Source organism: Pocillopora damicornis, chromosome 13 (assembly GCF_964200805.1).
Source record: "Pocillopora damicornis chromosome 13, jaPocDami1.2, whole genome shotgun sequence".
Classification (NCBI taxonomy): Eukaryota; Metazoa; Cnidaria; class Anthozoa; order Scleractinia; family Pocilloporidae; genus Pocillopora; species Pocillopora damicornis.
In genome coordinates this window covers 3,989,346-4,008,640 of record NC_142682.1, presented here as the reverse complement: position 1 = coordinate 4,008,640, position 19,295 = coordinate 3,989,346, and the positions used below count along the sequence as shown (strand labels likewise).

Genomic DNA, 19,295 nt, shown 5'->3' with positions numbered 1-19,295 from the left:
TTGACAAATTTTGCCATTTTCATTACTGCATGCATTTCTGGAAATAGAAATTGACTTGGTGGGTCAAGCATAAAAAAAAAAGAAAGAAAGAAAGAAAAGAAAAGGTGAGAGTGAACTGAAAAGAAATTAACCAAGGTTATTGTCAGGGTTGGGTGGAGTGATGTTGTTTTGTAAGAACTATTTTTCCAGGTACACCCCTGTGATCTTCCTTTCCTTCCACAGTTTTTGATGTAAGTTTGCCTCCTTCAACTCCGGGCAATAAAATTTTCCTATTTTCAAGACTATTTTCATTATTATTTTGTATCCACAAACTTCATTTGACAGCGTTGTTCTAAAACATTGGGTCATGCTAGAAATGGAAAGCAAAAACCTTCCCTGGGATAACCTGACACAGACAGCAAATTTCTCGTAATGCCAACTCTCATGGACTCTCATTGAAACCCTTGGCTGTCTGTGAAGGTGATTGACATTTTGACAACCTGAGAAGAATTCATCTTCAGAATCAAGTAACAAATTGTCTGTCAATCAAGTAAGAGTCTGGCTTAAAGAAACTGGTTGGTCAATTTTGTTGCCATATTGTGGGCTAAAAAAAAAGTGGCAATCAGCAGTTGTGATTAGTCAGTTTTGATCTGTCAGTGAAATTGTTATTGTCTTGTTTGGTCTTTACATGAAGTTTCCAAATCACTTTCAGCTCTGAAACTGGAAGCTAAAAGAAGCTGAATGTTTACGCATGCCATCAACAGGTATAAAATAACACAACATCCATCATTCCTTATTCAATTAAGCTCTCATTTGAACATAATTTATCTACCTTACCTTAGTTAATAACAGAAAAAATAAATGACTAAAACATCATCCAAATTTTTTTATAATACTGTACAATCTTCTTGTTATTTCTACTAAAAACAACAATACCCTGAAGAGAATTATTTCAATTGGAGAGGAGGTCCCCAACCTTTCACTACAATCATTATTTAAACATAAAGGCTAAATGCCCCACAGCTGGGCATGATCTTAAAAGGACTGAATGCCAGCAGTCAGAATGCTTGTTAAGCAAATTTTCCTTGTCAGCACCTTACGAAATGTAGAGAACACAGTGTGGAGATTATGCATATTGATGTTCACGTGTGAAGGGTTGACAGATTTAAATGAGGTTTTCCACAAGAATTTGGCAGAAAACTTCTGACTGCCAGGCATTTAGTCTATTTGAGACCATACCTGTCAGTCTGATCAGATATGTTTTCTGAGTGAAGTGGAATTGCTTCACATTTCTTAAAAAACATCTATCATTCTTTATATGAGTGAAAGAATCTTTCAGTGGAAACTCTGTGAAAATTTCTGGCTGTCAGCATTTAGTCAATTTAAGCCTTTACCTAGCTGCCAGGCATTTAGTCATAGCCTTATTTTACACATCTGCATTCTTCCTCATAAGACATAAGACATAAGTTGTTGCTATCAGTTCAGTTAAATTGGTCGCCTGAGTAACTACCAGCTCAAGGAAAGAAAGTAGCTAGAGATGTCTGGCATGACAATGCAATAACTCTGTGGTCAAGAACAAAATGTTTCTGGTAACATTCTGAATTTCATGCAAGTCTTGTCCGTGAATGACCCAGCTGTTTAGCAATGTTCTTGATAGATTCCACATTCATCTCATATGAGGTTAGATCTAGAAATTTTGAGGTCATTTCTCTAATATGCCTCGCACATAACAACTGGAAAATCCACATTTAATCTTGGATACGGTAAATCAACTAGTCCTTGAGGTAATAGTCGCCGAGTTACTTTCTTCATGGAATACTTCTTCCCTTTCTTGTTTGGTTTAACTTCTTCATAAAATTCATGGGCTAGATCACCATCTTCATCAAAGTACATGGAGCTGTGTGAAAGAAAAAATACGCGATTCTCTGGATTAGCCATGGATCATGATTATTCGACTTATCACAAATAAAATATTTCGCGAGATTTGCGGCTAACCAAAATTGTACTATAATTGCCTGCTTTCAGCTGTTTCGCCGCTTTACGTAGGTACAGGAATGATTTTCGAAAATAAAACCGACTAAGGATGAAGAGAGGACAAGACAAGTGTGTGTCGATCTCTTGTTTAATGCAAATAAAATGTCGATAGGAACCGTATGACGCACAAGAAGAACCAAAAGCTTACGTCGTGTTTTGGTGTTCTCGTCCCTTAATTCATCTACTAATTAGACATGATTACCTCTTAAATTAGTTTTTTCTTTTCTATACAAAGGAAGAAAACGCAAACTATTTTCCAGTGATGAAAATTAAACCTGTACCATTTTTTTTTTCTAAAGTACGAAGACTTAATCGGCCTCAGCTGCAACATTACCAGTTCGGCTTTTCTTGCGTCAGATGAAACGGAATTTCTTCCGAAAAATCTCGAAACAATTTTTAATTTACTTGATCAAAAATCACATAAGGTATACAAAACACTAGTTTGAGGAGAAAAAACCAAAATAAAACCGATTAACAGTGAAATACATACCTGGTACGTTTCCAAACAAATGGCGTCGCGGCGAGAGACGATCGGCCATTATCAGGGAACGTTTGATTGTCTCCCCCACAACTCATCATGTACTGTAGCCCTCCATACATGTTAGAAACAACAGATCCCATCCTGCTATCTTAATTTTAAAGAATTTCCTGGCGTACAAGCCATTAAAAAGCTACTTGTTTCGACTCGAAAACATCGATACGTATATTGACAATTGGACTCGAATACTCCAGAAACATGGCGGTTGAGAAAGCGAAGAGACTGGGTATAGGTACATTTCTAGTAGGGTTTCAGCGGTTATGGCTGTTTCTGTTCCTCACACCTCTAGGGCTCTGTCAGGATAATAAGGCTCCTGATGTTGTAAAGGTTTTCTACATCCAGTTGCTGAAGCAATTCGAACAGACTCATAGCCTGGAACACGCTTAGGCCTTTACGTGGGGTCGAATTTTCGCCCTCTACTCGGGTACGGTCTTCGATCCTCTCCTTATCAGTGGAGTTGGCCCTTGGGGTAAGGGGCCGGGGGGAGGGGGGAGGGGATGAAAAGATGAACGAACGTAGCATCCCGTCCAACTAGTAAGACTCTTTTTGTCACTTTTTATAGCAACCTCATTCCCAGGGCCTTTTCCCTTAGTTGGGGGTGGGAAAAGGCCCTGGGAACGAGGTTGTTTTTATAGCCTTCGCTGGATCTGGAAACCGGGGTATTAATTAGTGAGCTACTCGGCTCGAAAAAGTTAACCCTTCAACTCCCATGAGTGACCAAGACAGAATTTCTCCTTACAATATCAACACAATATCAACCAGATATGTGATGAGAATAAAGAAAAATATCAATTTGGGGATAATCAGTTGATCCAATGGTAAATTCTCCGAACTAATATTATAAGAATTGTGTGGTTGACAATGAGGACGATGACAAATTTGATCTGGGAGTTAAAGGGTTAATCTTTTTGCAAACAGCACTGATGGTTTTTTTTTTTAATTTCTGTCGGGAAAGAAATAGGTGATGCTTAACTTGATTATTTTGTGAATAAATATTAATTAGAAATTGACATTTGTAACGCAAAGAAGTTAGATTTCGTGACACTAGATCTCACAATAACGTAGACAAAGTCCGAGTATATTTACGATATAAAATGATGTAACTGCGTGCATTTTCTTAGGCTTAATAAGGTGAAAGAGCATGCGATTTTGTAATAGTCACTTAATTTAGATACATTACAATGGGAACTTTTGCTGTACATGTGATTAATGTAAAAATACTGCCTTACGAAAGGATAGTAGAAAAAACCTCTGTATACTTAGATTATGTTAGTTGATCGTTGATCGTTGATCCTTGTGTTACGACCGTTGAATATGTGAGAATTGTATATCGCAATAGATTGTTGGTTTGGATGAATACAGTCCTCTTGATTTGTTTGAACAAGCGAGCGGGGTTAAAAGACTTCCGCAACAATTTCCACACACTCTGGACTTCGTTATTATTTGTCCTTAAAAAGCGCTGAAAAAATTTCTCTTTTGATCAATTACAAGAGAAGTAATATTTTTAAAAAAAGCAAGGATGGCTCAAACTCAGATCACCCTCCTCAGATGTCATAAAATATCTTTAGTGCGCTTTCCACCGGAAGTGGCATCCATTTCACCCATTTGTTTTGACAGATTCTTAGTGGCTAATATTGACATACATCGCGTAGAGGTGATGAAACCTTGCACCAAAAAATTCCCGCAGCGTATATTGTTCGACTCAGCATGATAAAGGTCATTTCACATCATAAAGCATTCCAGAGCCTTTAGACAATCACTGAAGCGTGATTGTTCACAACCGATCGAACGGATTTTTTGCGGTCGTAGTGATTTCTTTCTACCATTCAAGAATTGAAGTTTGGTACCTCATCGAGGACCCAGTGTTCTTGTAAGTGATATTTCCTTAACTCTGTTTAAATATAGCTGATGAACTCATTACGGCGAGATTGGCTGGTCTGTGAGCCAGACATCCATTGCGCTCGCAAAAGACAGAAAAGAGTTTGATTAGCATAATACTATCTTTCTGAATACTTTCGCTCAGTGATAAATGACAAATCATGATGGTTTGCAATCATCCAGCTGTTTTCAGTTAAATAATGTTAACTGAGAAGATAATTCGACATTAGCGCTCTAATTCGTGTTGATGACAAACCTTTTGCCAATTGAAATATCTTGTTTATGAAGATAAGAGGACTTGAGTCGATTTGGTTCACTAAGCAGCGCCAAATAGTTTCAACACGAAAATCTAATTCCCTGCAAAGTTTTATTAGCATCATGGTTCACTACTATTTCTAATCAAGTGCGTATATTATAAAGAAAGAACTCGTTAAAATCTTGATTCTTGATTGCTTTTTCTCTCCAATCCAGAAAAGTTTCGTGCATAGAAAAGAGCGAGGGGGGGGGGGGGGGGAATACTCCAGGGTAGTTTGGGCAGACAGGTGCTACTAACAACAACAAATCCTGATCCTGTATTTTAATTATCATTGTTATTTTTTTTTATTTCTTTATCTTGCTGTTCTGTTTTCTATTCTGTGCACGACATAAAATCGCTTAAGTTATTTTTATTGTAAAAAACCTCAAGGAACAAAGTCTACAACTTCAGAAAGGACTTTTAGAATAAGATCAAAAAGTAGTTGTTCTTGAGATCTTTAATATTGCTTCATCTTGATGTGTAGTAGGTGCGCACGTTAAAAGAGTATAATTAAAAGAGGTTAAGAACAGCTTTCAAGCGTGGGCTGATGGCAAACGGGAAAAAGTAGATTTATTCCTTTCTTCGTCAGCTCTTCTTTGCATTTAAATTAAATTTTTTGCACGAGCTGTTTACAAAAGATTTTCATGCAGTTTTTATTGTTGGGTTGAGTTATGTTTGTTAGGAAAGCGAACGAGGTCATGATTTTGATTTTTTTTATTGCCCACTGCTCGACAAGACTTGTTTTTGGCCATGAAACGGAAGCTCCCCTCCCATATAACTTGCAGCATTACAGGAAGCAGGAACTAGATCGGACAAAGGGCGTCAAAATCGATAAAAATATGGGATCAATATCAGTATCTGGGCAACTACCCACCTACCCCTCCCCTAACCCAACATTCACCCTAACATGTTATCAATTGACTGTTGTTGGGTTAGGGGAGGGGTAGGTGGGCAGTTGCCCAGATACTGATATTGATCCAAAATATTGTCGTGAAAACGACAAATTGGTGTCTTTTACTGCGTGTTCTTGCTTGTCGACATTTTTTGGCAAGGGCAACCTTACTCTGCACCCATAAATCATGAATATTCTTGCTTCGACGACCCAAAAGAAAGACAGATGTGTATAAAACATTCTTAGGCAGGGAGTGAAGAGGGGGGGGTAGGGGTGTAGAGAAATAGGGTTCCATTATGAAACCACCCATACATGTCCACGAAGCTATAAAATCAGACTTCTCAGTTAGAAGGAGATTTAGGCTATCGTATTTTTTTGGCCAAAATTTACACGATTCATTCTAAAAGACTTAAAGAGAAGTCGAGCTATTGTCAGTGATGAAAGACGTACAACTCAACGCTTTGATAATATTTTTGGCACTCCTACCAAAACATACCAATGAGTTCAAATTTAATTGTCTCCTTAGGTTACCGTCAGCACGTAGGGCTACGTATTTCAACTCAAGCTGTTCCGCTTTGATCCACATTATAAGTACGGGAACAAGAAAACCGGACGTTTTGTCATTGATTCTGTGGCCTTCTTGGTTTCAGCGCTAAACATCACGACGTTTCGTTCACCGTTGTAAATCACAGCCAGGGAAACGAGAGACAAATTATGTCACTAATGAAGATGATGGATTTTGGAAGAAATTTCTTGATGATACATTTGACCTGGGTTCTAATAAACCTGGCTGGAATAAGCTCAGCTTCGAGCAGTAAGTTTTCATAGAATTATTTTGTTACTATCTAGAGCGAAAGTGATTATTCATCTTTTGCCTTTTTTCAAATAATACTGTGTTTCGTGATGGTTAAAGAAGATCGAAACTAAATAGAAGATTTAACATTCCCAATCGGATTTACCTCGAAGATCGCTGGAGTGGTTTTTTGGGTTTCAGCAAGACCTTTCCCTCTCTGTTGTTTTTGATATTGCTTCAGTTCGACTAAGGCTTGTTGTAGTTCGTTTTTGGCATGTTTCCTCTCAGTGTCTTTTTAACTTCAGATAACACTAACTTTTTTAGTTGTCTTACAATAGAAAAACCTCGATTACTTAACTTACATTACAACATATGTTACTGAATAAGCTTTATTCATCCGATATCTTTGATAATCATCAGTGACAGGAACATTGCATAGAGAGTCTTCAGACAAATAGTTACCACAGCAAAAAACAGAAAATATGGAGAAAACAGCGGCGAACTACGTAACTGTTTACAAAAATATTAGATTTGCCTGGATAACAAAACCCTCCCCTTCTCTGAAAATTCTCTAATTTACCTCCCACTTTATCGTCAGTGCCATGATGCGGCTTTCCCAGTGTTCAGGAATTTTCCGTTTTGAACTGGTCTGTACTCGTCAACCGGTCGATACAGTGAACATGAAGCCAGCGTGTAGTTTCCATTGGTATTTTTTGAAACCGGATTTATCACATAAATGTTATCGCTGAGATTCCAAATTATTTGACCTTACCATATAGAAAAACAATTGCCGCTAAAGAAAAACAAGAGAGTTTAAAAAGTGGGCTAATTCCTTGCCAACGTAACAAACCATTTAGGAAATGAGTTATTTGTGCAATGAATAGAGCGAAAATTATATGTTAATTGGCGTTATTTACTTTTGTAGTTCATTTACAACAATTGATACGCTTTTAATCTTTTTTATAATTGGCCAAACGACTTATTAAAGGTTTCATAGCACTATATACTTGCTAAAAAGTGTTATCACAAAAAATAAAGGGAACGCGTATACTAAGCTTGTGCTTTACCTTTTAGCTGTCAACTGGCGAAATAAATGAACGAATTTAAAAGAGGCGATCTTACTAAGGTTGTAATAAGCTAGCCAAAATTTTTTTTTTCGGTTAAAAGGCTGTGGTTATTTGATTAAGAACATGTAGATACCCGCTAAAACTTGTTTTCAAAATTGTGAAGCTGAAATCGCTGAAACACGCTCCAACGTTCGCTCTTAAAATCCAACAAATTATTTGTTTCAAAATTTTATTTCTCATACAGCCGAGATTTTTTGATCTTACTCCTTTCAGACTTCTCGAAAAAAGCTGACGTGATATTCTCAAATTAAAACAATTTGTAAACGAGAGAGGAATAACAAATACATGTTTCTCCGCCTGTCATGATCTTAATCCGTTTAAGAATACCACATCCGAACTTAGAGAAGGAATGCATATCCATGTTATGGCAAATTATCAAGTTCATCTGTCCATGCATGACCTAAGAAAGCTGGATATTTCTTTCAAATCGCTCCTTTCGCTTTCAATTCATCAGTTAATTTTCAAGCCTTTCTCTAAAATCTTTACAAAGCACTTTCTTCAGAGATTTTATCACGAGAAAAAAAGAAAATCCTAAGCCGTCGACGGGAAAAAAGCTCAGCCTGCAACGGATGAAATCGCCTTTTCTTATGAGGATTACCAATAAGCATTACTAAAGGATTACCATTACGGCTTTGTTGGCGCGATGTGCCCACAGCTTTAGAGAGCAATCAGCGATCGACTTCAAAGGAAGAAAACTAAAGTTATTATTAGTAGCCATTTAGATCAGAGCTAAATATCGCAAGGAGCTATAATGGGAGCTCAAAGTAATGCGCAAGCAAAATGCCTATAGCGCAGGAAAACGCGCTAGTGACTAAGTCACGATTTCGCGGCCATCTGAGGCCAGATTTCTAAACTTTTCGTGCAAAGAATTTGATAGAAACCTGTGCAATCCCGAGTTATTTTCGATTTTTTTAACTCAGTCGCTATTGATTAGAATTGCCTGACATGATTTCTTAAAACAAGCCGTGGCCAATACACAAAGAGAAGGGACCAAATTCTTGTAGATCTGAGCAGCAACTCGTGAGAGGGTATTAAGTGTTTCTTCAGATGCTAAGTCGAGTACATAAGTCCTGAAGTCTTCAGAGCATAATCTTACATCTCTGAGGAAATTAGGCGACGCATAGCGAAATACTTGGAAAGTAAATTGTCCCCTTCGGCAGGATAAACAAGAAAAAAAAATTTTTAATCAAGTCCAATACTTCTGGAAATAAATACGACACACGCTCTCGTTGGTAAAAAATTGTCGTACATTTCACCGGTAAAGGTATTAAAAGCTGGGGCGTTTCACAATTATTTTATGCCAGCAATAGACTTAACTTTCTTCTAACGTCTTACGGGGTTTTTTCGTTGGTACACCGACACAATGTGACTACGGTTTTGGCTTGAACAAACTAACTTGATTATTTTGGTCATTCATTGCAGTAGATCCTTTATTAAATGGCCGTTATTAAATTTCTCTAAGAAGTGCCCGATAGGCATTTTAATTGATAAAACCTACTCGTTTGCCCTGTGTAGAAGATTGTCTAAAGCGTTGACTTTCACATGAGATAAAATTCATTCCTATCTAAGAAAAGTTTTTTTTTATCAGCCCCAGGTCGACCAGCGAACCTTACCGTTTCAAGCGTTCATGACCTCACGATCACGCTACGATGGACAAGACCGAAGACTACTGCAGGCTTAACAGACAACTCTACGCTGTCCTATACTGTATCATATAGGCCTATTAGGGATATTTCCAGTAAACGGCTGATCGTACCAACAGAGAGTGCTCAGCTTGATTTAGCTTTTAAGAAGCGGTATAATATATTTGTGCTGGCCATGCACAGGCAGGATCATCAAATCAAAGGCGCTTGGTCCCGCAAATTGGTGGTCAACACAAACAACTTGGGTAAGTTTTCTAGGGTAAAGCTAGAGCGAAGGAGCTATGAGGTGCGTTACCCCCCTCCAACCATGTTAGAAAACTCTGTCATCCCCCTCCATCTTTGTTTCCAACAGACAAACAAAGAACAACAACAAAAAAGAAAATAAACAACCTGAGATGCCCAATAAATACAAGTAGCCCCGGTCAGTTTTTAGGATTGACAGGATCATGTGAAACACTTATGCAATTCTTCTCAAAAGAATACTTTCTAAAGTGATGTTAAGCTTACACTTATGAAACGCTTTCTTTCGATCTCCACAGTTCCAGCGAAACCCACCAATTTTAAGATTGCCAGTATCAAGGAAATAGGGTCCAAGTTCCAAGCGACATTAACTTGGGACAAGCCGACCACAACTACGAGTGGAATAACGGATTCGTCTACATTTAAATATCATATCAGCTACAAAGTTCTCAAAAGCGGTCCCAATAGGCAAAGGCAGAGTTCTACAGAGAGAGGTTTTCTTCGCAGTCTTGCAGCGGCCTCAACATATCAGATAAAAGTCAGAGCTTTTAAGACCTTTAAGCCAGAGATGGTTGGCGACTGGTCCGACCCCAAAATACTTCAAACAAATGAATCAAGTAAGAAGATACACGCATGTACAAACTTTCCACAAATCAAGATTCTCCCCTCTACAGATTTCCTTGTTGATTAGTTGGGAGAATTCGGTGTGAGATTAAGATAACAACTTCTACCTGATAAGTTTGAGTATTCTCATTAACTGCTTGCTGAATAGAGTATGGACGTGATATGGAGAAATTGCATGTTAATCACTTTTGGCAGATTAAGGGGTAAATAAAAAACCATTTCCGCCCTATCCCCACACTGTTCGCAGTGCGCATGCACATAATTTGGGATGGGAGGCCTGTCTAGACTTCCCTGACGGTATTCTAAAAATAGTGGACTTTCGTAGATCAGAGCCATTTTTAAAGCTGGCGTTCTAGTGCTATCATTATGAGATCTTTTCTGTTTTAGGACCGAGTCAACCACCAGGAAATGTCCAAGCAGTTTCTAACACACCTTCATCGTTAACAGTCTCATGGAGTCCAATACCTAAAAGTGGTCGAAATGGTGTCATTTTGGGCTTTGTTGTGTTTTATTGTGAACAGACTGCTTGTGAATCGAAGAGCTGGTATGAAAAAGATGCAAAACTAGCTTATTCTCACGAACTGCAAGGTCTTGTAAGTGGAAAGCAATATTCTGTCAGAGTAGCGGGATACACGAAGATTGGTCGGGGAATGAGGTCTCCAACGATTAAGAGAGTTGTAACCGGAGGCTTACTTCTCACAACTACGAGAGAAACTACTTCACAAAAGTCAACAACGAGTAAGTATTATTTCATCACTCAAACACAGTGGTCAAACTGGGCAAGGTGACGTGTCAAATAAGCAACTACACGAACGAGTAAGTCGCTGTGATTGAAAACCGCATAACTTTTATAGTTAGTAAACAAAATAGTAATCGGCAGAAAACCAGTTTTTATGCACGAAAATTCTTGAGTTTTCCTTTCCCTACGATTGATTCCTTTTACAGATTTGCACGAATTTATATATTATGCTTTTTTTTTTTGCATATTTGGCGTGACAGCGGTTGTTTCTTATTTTTTCCGGGAAATTGGCGCGCGGCTGACCGAAATTGATCCTCTTGCGCATGCCCCACGTTTCACCGCTGTGTTTATCACTCGTCGCTTTATTTCTAGAGGAAACTTAACGAAGAAAAGCGAAACAGCATTTCGATGACTTCCTGTAATTTTTATTAAATACGGAAGAGATTAGCTCAAGTGAAACATTTAGACACAGAAACAGAAGAGTGAAAATAGTCACGCAAATAAGAAAAAAGTATGAAGAAGTTATTCTATGAGCAAAAATTTTCGCGCGCATGGAGTCTACTTGGTGTTTTAAAAGGTGTGTCCATCCCTTTCTGATTAAGAACATCTCGAAAATTTAACACTGCAGTTTGCTACGGCACTTCTACACGATTGCAAAAATTCTCACGTTAGTTCGTTGACAAACACAATATAAGATCAACAGTGTCTTTTCATGAGAGAGCTACAAAATGTAAACTTGCAATCTGCTGTAACCTACAGTTGCCCCAGAAACGACGCAAAGTACGCCGATCAAGTCTACAAAAATAGTGACTGTGCATGTGGAAACAGTGACAAATGTTTCAACAGAGAGCCTGACGACAATTGGTGAGTTACGCCTCATACACATGCTGCAGTTATTTGAGGATGTAAGAGATTTTTGAGAATTTGTACTTACAGAAAAGCGACTCCTCCTTCAGGAGCTCTCGCCTTTTAGCTTTGACTTGCCCCCAGTTGCTTTCAAAATGTAAACTTGCAATCTGCTGTAACCTACAGCTGCCCCAGAAACGACGCAAAGTACGCCGATCAAGTCTACAAAAACAGAGACTGTGCTTGTGGAAACAGTGACAAATGTTTCAACAGAGAGCCTAACGACAATTGGTGAGTTACGCCTCATACACATGCTGCAGTTATTTGAGAATGTAAGAGATTTTTGAGAATTTGTACTTACAGAAAAGCGACTCCTCCTTCAGGAGCTCTCGCCTTTTAGCTTTGACTTGCCCCCAGTTGCTTTCATAACGCGGGCGGTAAGAAAGCGTTAGAAGGAGAATAGGAACGAGTAAGATCCTTATTGGACTATTTAGATGAAAGAGGTGAAATTGCTACTTTAATGACGTCACTTAGTCCACAAACTATCCAGAAGACTAGCTAAGAGTGAAAATTATTATGGACTAAAAGATAACATTCATTTCAATTCTGCTTCTTTTCCTAAATTCTTAAAATCATCACAAACATGCTTTGAATTCGCGAGAAGCGAAGGATAATACTTCTACTTAGTTTCAAAACTAACTAATTTGGTATCGACTTACATGTACATCTCTATCGCAGTTGTATTCCCCACCGAGCCAAAGAAAACAGAACCGACTTTATCAAGGACTGTAGCAACTGTTCAATCAACACTTTCCTCAGAGAAGGCTGCAACAAGCCATCCGTCTGAGCCGTTCACACCAGTGGTTGCTAAACTTGATCAAGGTACGTTTGTGTGAAGAGGCTAGTTTTGTTACAGCTGTCGTTTATAAGATGATGCTGCAGACCGCAGCCAATTTGTAAGTTGTCGATTTAGAGAAATTTTCAATTTGGTGTCGAAAGAAATCCTAGATTGCTTAAGTTTTGCATTACTTCACTCTGCAGCTGTGATTGGTCCAAAAACCTCGCACCACATTCTCAACCTATCAAATGCAAAAGAAATTCAATCGCGACTTAGTCACCCGCGTTTTCCCGCGCTTTAGGCAGTTTGCTTTTTCTCTTTGGCTCAATTGGGTAAATTCCTTTCTTCTGATTGGTTTTGTTTTGGTTTGAGGACATTCAATCGAAAAGCGCTCTATATATAGGTTCGAACACTGATTGAGGTCATTCTAAATATGAAAGCGATCTTCGTAGTAATGAACACTACTCAAGTAATAGTGAAAATAAGGCCCGAAAAAAATCAGACCTGTACGGGATTTGAACCCAGGATCACTGTGATTCCGGTGCAGCGCTCTACCAACTGAGCTGACGAACCAACTGGGAGCTGGTCATTATGTTAGTTCGTAATAAATCCATGAAGAGGTGAATCAATGACTTTAGATATATTATTTTCACTATTGCTTCATTGGTGTTCATTATTTCTTAATCCACAGTTCACATATATTTTTTCCTTCTTTAAAAATAAGTTCACATACATGATTTTCATATATTTACGGTCATTGTGGTCATTCTGTTTAAATGTACAAGTCTACGTCAGAGTTCACTGTTCCATATTAAAAAAAATTTCATTTCAGTAAAAAATCATTAATATATTATCCGCTGCTTAATTTTCAGCAAGAAAAACATCTAAGGACAACATGCTAAACAAAATTCTCATAATTGGTGCTCCTGTGGGCGGCGCCATTCTCCTGGTCATCATATTCGTAATTGTCTTCTCTTTAGCGCGGAAACGTTCACGCAAAAGAAGACAGCTGCTTCAAAATGGCGCCAAGCCAAGGCGGTCAAGAGATATGGTAACAAGAGGAGCATACAGCGTCCGATATGAGTCTCCTTCCGCGGCATCCACCCTCGGTGGAGACTCCATGACCGAGGGGCTGTTATCTACTGCAGATGAACCAGATCAACCTGAAATTCTTGTAGAGCAACCAAATGGAACAGTACCGAGCACAGACACGGAAAATGTCCCTTTGGTGGCTTCCGGTTATTCAGAAAAATGCGATCCTTTGCGGGTTGATTTGAATTCGGAGCAGAGTAAACTCGACGACGGGGCATCTGCGGGATTGTACGACAGTATTGGATCTCTGACAAAAATTGGATGCGCGCCCAATAGCGGGAAAAGTGATGATGAAGATCGTTATGTCACTCAAGATCAAGTCAACGCCGCGCGCCAAGCCACGCGTGAGAAGTCGCAGTCTCAGGCTCAGGCTTCTCCGGACGAGGGTCATTATAAAATACCCAAAGAAGTAGCGATGGAGGACTTCTATAAAAGACCTAAGGATGTTCTTAATGGCAGCAACACGTACGTGAATATGAATGGACTGCAAACAGAAAACTTATATGAAACCGTCGGGCCAAAAAGGCCTGAGGAGCCAGTATACGAGAATACGCCCGGTGGTGATGAGGAGCACGCAGATACTGAGGGTGGAATACGACCCGATTTATTGTAAAAAGAAACGTAGAAGACTTTTGCAGTGCAGGAATAAATTTTTTCTCAAACGTTTAGGTAAACATCATTGGAAGCCTTGACAGCTAACTTAGAAGAGTGATGAGGCACGGTCTTCTTAAGTAATGAAGTGTTTTTCGTATTACTATAACTAAAGTAATCAAAACGGCCCCCACAGGTTTATGAAGCGCGGGAAAACGCGTGCGACCTGATTGGTTGCGAGTGTGGAATGAGTTTTCTGGACCAATAGCGAAGCGAGGTGGAGAAAAACAAAACGAATGCAATCGTGGTTAACCCTTTTCCTCCTAAGAGTGACTGGCATCTAATTTCTCCCTACAATATCAGCCCTGAATCACTCGTTAAAGTCACGAGAATAAAAAAAATGATCAACAATTGAAGCTCTTGATTGTTTAACAAATTCTCCTTGTCAGCACCTAAAGAAATGTATCGAGAACAGTATGGAGAATATGCATACTGATATTAGGGTCTAAAGGGTTAAGCCACGATTACTTTTGACACTCATTCTAAGAAAAAGGAGCGAGGATTTATACGAGCGTCTTATGTCCGATAAAAAGGGACAGGTGCTCTTTTCTCGCCCGTGCCCGCTTCTACGCACGCATATACAACTCTCGCCCGTCTTTCCTAGTCTGTTCTTGTTACTACGTATTACATTGGCCAACAGAAACTTTACTACGGTTTCTCAGAGTGTTCATAAATGAGGACAATTATTTTTCAGGTCGCACGACGGTTTCTTTGAACACGTAAATTGTAGATAACGAGGAAGAAAAATTGAATGTACTATTTCACCCCTTCTTTACAAATTTTTCCTCGACCATGTCTCCTTCTCCCCGAGTTTTCCTATTTCCTTTATACCGTCTGTGGAATCGTTATCTTTCGGCCAGTACGAAGACTTACCGAATTTGACTTCGCAATGACTGGGCAAATGTCGTAAGGCTTCGTCTTCGTTTCAAGCCCAATAACAGTAATACTGCAAGTGAATAGGAGGGGGGGAGGGGGGTGTTTAGGTTCTGTTAAAAAAACATAGAAGTAACTTTAAAACTAGTTTTGTTTAAGAGCAAAAAATTCATAACAATAGATTTTTGTTGAACATTTTTAATGATGTATGACTAAATCAAAATGAAAATAGAATTAAAATGCAAAGAAACAACTGCTGACTTATATCTTAAATTCCACATATATGTAACATACTCCCTTTTAGGGCTTAAATATTGCTTTGAGCTTGGGGATATTTAGTAAACGATAACAATAAATAAAGCTCCATGAGGCACGTTGTCATTAAAACTTTGAGGTTGACACACATAAATACACAAATGCACAAACAGCCCTCATTACACAAGGCTTTGACCTCAACTGTGACCTGTTACTAAACTGTTGCACCACAACATGGAATCAACTTTTTAAGTAGAAAAAGTGCACTATGTTTTCATTGAGTTTAACTCTTAAACCCCTTCCTCCTACCCCCCTCCCCAACAAAAAAAAATTGGATAAAGATTACATTAAAGTATATAACAAAATACAAATTGTCATTTGTCATATTTTATAGTTTCCACACATTTTTCCCAAAATGGATGCTTCCAACAGTCTGTTAACTTCTTTGACACAACTCTTTTTTCTTGTCCTGCTGAGTCATTGGTCACCTGTGCTCTGTCCAGATAGTACAGTTCACTGACCCTGTAAGTTGCTAAGTGCTGAGGCAAGTTGTTGTACCAGAAACCAACATCTCCTGTTCCATGTGAATCATCTGACAGAGTCAATTTAGCCCCAGATGCCACTAAAAGCTACGGGAAAAAGAGGAAGATTGCTTTAAGGGGTCTTTTGGAGGCAGTGGCTGGTCAAAAAAATAGGAGAAATGGCAACAAGTAAGCAGTTGGTAAACTGTTTGTTATGTTGGTGGCCTGTCAGTTATCTGTCAGCTGACAATTAGCCCACAGTCAGTAGAGGGGAGCTGTTCTTAACAGTTAACATAAGTCGCAATACAAGCAGAGAACAAATTGAAAAAAGCTAGTTTGCAACATTAACGTGTGTTTAATCATCCATCAGAGAGCAGCTGCAAGAATTGAAAGGCAAGTTGTGTATGTAAAGGTTTGCGTCCTTATGTTGTTAGAGGTTTTTCACAGGCATTGTTTGTTGAAGATTATGTAAAAATATTAAAAATGTATATTATTATTTAACAGTACATTTAAGTAAGAGTAATTTGAAAGCATTGTAAGAAGGTTATAAAGTCTTGTGAGTCAAGATTAGTCTTTTATCAAAAGTTAGTATATTACAGTAGTTATCAGCTTATTGTTACAGATAATTTTTGTATTGCAAGTGGAATTGGTACTGCAAGTGGTGTTATTATTGTAAATTAAGTGCAGTGAACAGGAATAATTCCTTATTGAACCACATATCAACTCATTTCAATAATTCTATGATTTCTCTTTCCGATTTCATGCAGAGTAAACATAAATAGAGAGCAAAATAATGTTTTGATCCTACACCCATACTTCTGCCCCACATTCACTAGCCTTCTTCAGAGCAAATGGCTTTCACATGCATGACACAACACCATATTCCATTCGAAAATGTGTACTATAACAAGGAAAAACTGCTGGCAAAAGCAGTCAGGGAACGCACTTGTAACAATAGCCAGACAAAGAAGGTGAAAAGTAGACACTCTAAATTATTTCTTTTTCACTCAAAATTGGATTAACAGGTATTTTTGCACACTAAGTTTCCATTTTTTTAAAAATACATTTTCTATCCATTGCCAGTGGGGCATATTGCATTTAAACCTTTAACTCCCAAGATCTGATTGTTAATTCTCCCCTCTTGTAAATTAGTTATGAGAACTTGGTGCTAGATCAAGATAGCAGCCTCAACCTGACAAGTTCTAATATTCTCATAACCTGTTTCCTGAATAATGTATTGGTATTATAGGGAGAAGTTTCATGTTAATCACTTTTGGGAGTTAAAGAGTTAACAGATTGATTTCATGTTTCCATGCATCTGTTCAGAAATAGATCACAGATAACATCAAAACGTGGAGAGAAAAAACAAGTGGCAAATGAGGTGCAGCTTTTTATTTGATCAAAAAAGTAAAAGGCTGTTTTCTTTATTCTCATCACTCATCTGCTTGATATGGTATTGATATTGTAAGGAGAAGTTATGTCATGGTTACGGATGTGAGTTACAGGGTTAAGGATGCAGAATGAAATTTCTGTTTCACTTCACTTGTCTCACCTCAATAATCCTTGGATGTGGGTATGGACATTTAAGTTTCTTTGTTGGTGATGCACCGCTGCAATTTATCTCAAACAAAGCTCCATAAGACATCCCTGCTCTTACATTCCTAACAATCTTTTCCCATAGGATATCTGTAAATTCAATGTCAGGTCGATATTTCCTGATGACATCAAAGTGGCCAATAACTTCAGGTTTTAACTCCTTTATTAGCTGATACTGATGATCAAAGTATTGACACATAACTTCTTCTGTTCCACCTGCCTGTTCCACTGCTTTATCAAACATTTCATTGCTGAAATCTATGGGAATTCCATCCACATGATGAACTGATCCGACAATATAGTCCAATTCATGTTGTTTCTTCAGTGCTCTTATCTGATCAAAACTGTCTTCTCTGATAACCTCAGTTTCTAAGCCAATAAGGAGACAAATCTTGTCTTTGTACTTTGCTTGAAGATGCCTGGCTTCCTTAACAAAGTCATTAAACATATTCTGAAGATCAGCAGGTGTCAAATTTTCCTATAAAAATGACAAGAGCCATTATTTTACTGATATATAATTTTCAGTATTACCATTTCCACAAAATATTCCATTTCCCAATTCAATCTATTTCTTGAAAGTGTACAGGTCCCTTATTAAACAAAAGGAAAAAAGGAAAATTAATTGAATAAGGGAGTCTGAGTTCAACCCTAATCAAAATTACAACAAAATTCTTGAATGCGATTGGTTATTGGACACTTTAATTTGGATAGTTGACACACTGGAAACATATTATAGATGTCTAGTTTCTTTCTCAAATTTTGTCATAGTCATAGTTTTGATGAATTGGTAACAGGACTTCATGTCATCCAATTTGGTCTGCAATTATACTTGCAATTAAATTGATCAACCCTGTCTTCGCCATCCTAATTAATCATAATAATGCACAATAATACAATAATTCATTCATACACAAGTTGCTTCAGTGAGCATGAAACTGGGGTCTAAATAACCTTTCCAATATGGCAGACTGATTACAGCACTAACAGGTCAGCTTAAAACTGTGGGCTGACAGTTGGCTGACTGTTGGACAACTGCCTGCTCTGTCGGCCACTATCAGCTGTCTATCGTCCACTGTTGGCCAACTGTGGTCTGTATGTTGGTCTACTGTTGACCGTCTGTTGGCCAACTGCATGCTGACCATATGCCAAATGTTAGTTGACAGGTTTTTCCAATTGTTCTTACCAATAACTTTTTTAATGTGTTACATCTACGCGAAACCCCTATTTGGGAACGTTTTTTCGAATCCTGAGAATGTTCGTTTGGAAAAGGTTGCAGTAGAGCATTAATATGTGGCCTTTGAGATAGCTGGTGTCATAGAATGCATTGTTGTCGTAAACTCAGACAGAAAAACTATTTTTATTTGTTTCATTCTGGAATTATAAACTTTCTAAATCTTAAGTTACATAAGCTTGAATTCGATAAAACGAAAGAGCATACCTTTTTCGTTTTACGTTTCCTGCATTTCAAAGCTATTTAAATTCTAGACCGAAGCACTACTCACCTCAATTTCTTCATCGTACAGATCTTCGGCTTCGTATCTTGGCATATGCTCTGAAAGCCCATAGTGAGTGAAACCAACTTCGATTGCTCTTTGTACGACCTCTTCTAAAGTACAGAAAGCATGCTTACAGAACTGCCCACTGTGACTGTGCAAAGAAAATGGCATTTTGAGGTTGTCAGAAAAGTCCCAAACCAAGAAGACTCGCGGTTCCTTGATCACAAAAAGTTTAGAAGTTCGCCGCCATTACCGAGCTCACTTTTCGCCATGTTTAGTGCTGTCACGCGCAGATTAGCCTGCGATTTGTCAGCGGAAATATAATGAAACCGGAAGTGAGTTGTG

At 38.3% G+C, this 19,295-nt stretch overlaps 3 protein-coding genes across 4 annotated transcripts; 1 reads left to right on the top strand and 2 right to left on the bottom strand.

Moving 5' to 3' along the window:
• Positions 1–768: 768 nt before the first annotated feature.
• LOC113678132 (tumor suppressor candidate 2) lies at positions 769–2,775 on the bottom strand. The gene is made up of 2 exons (XM_027194998.2): positions 2,504–2,775; positions 769–1,876 (listed from the first exon to the last, which is right to left on the bottom strand). The coding sequence occupies exons 1-2, from the start codon at positions 2,632–2,634 to the stop codon at positions 1,690–1,692; spliced, it is 318 nt and encodes a 105-aa protein (XP_027050799.1). The 5' UTR covers positions 2,635–2,775; the 3' UTR covers positions 769–1,689.
• Positions 2,776–4,270: 1,495 nt separating this feature from the next.
• On the top strand, positions 4,271–15,469 carry LOC113678148 (uncharacterized). 2 transcript variants are annotated; one of them, XM_089191216.1, is made up of 9 exons: positions 4,271–4,421; positions 6,143–6,430; positions 9,125–9,424; positions 9,719–10,036; positions 10,431–10,781; positions 11,542–11,646; positions 11,815–11,919; positions 12,367–12,510; positions 13,339–15,335. In XM_089191216.1, the coding sequence occupies exons 2-9, from the start codon at positions 6,331–6,333 to the stop codon at positions 14,169–14,171; spliced, it is 2,256 nt and encodes a 751-aa protein (XP_089047342.1). In that variant the 5' UTR covers positions 4,271–4,421; positions 6,143–6,330; the 3' UTR covers positions 14,172–15,335. The 2 variants fall into 2 exon arrangements, with proteins under 2 accessions (XP_089047342.1, XP_089047343.1); XM_089191217.1 differs by lacking the exon at positions 11,815–11,919 and having other exon boundaries at positions 13,339–15,469.
• Positions 15,265–19,251, bottom strand: LOC113678161 (uncharacterized). Its single transcript, XM_027195033.2, has 3 exons — positions 18,957–19,251; positions 17,411–17,932; positions 15,265–15,966 (listed from the first exon to the last, which is right to left on the bottom strand). The coding sequence occupies exons 1-3, from the start codon at positions 19,119–19,121 to the stop codon at positions 15,712–15,714; spliced, it is 942 nt and encodes a 313-aa protein (XP_027050834.2). The 5' UTR covers positions 19,122–19,251; the 3' UTR covers positions 15,265–15,711.
• Between the last annotated feature and the right edge of the window lie 44 nt (positions 19,252–19,295).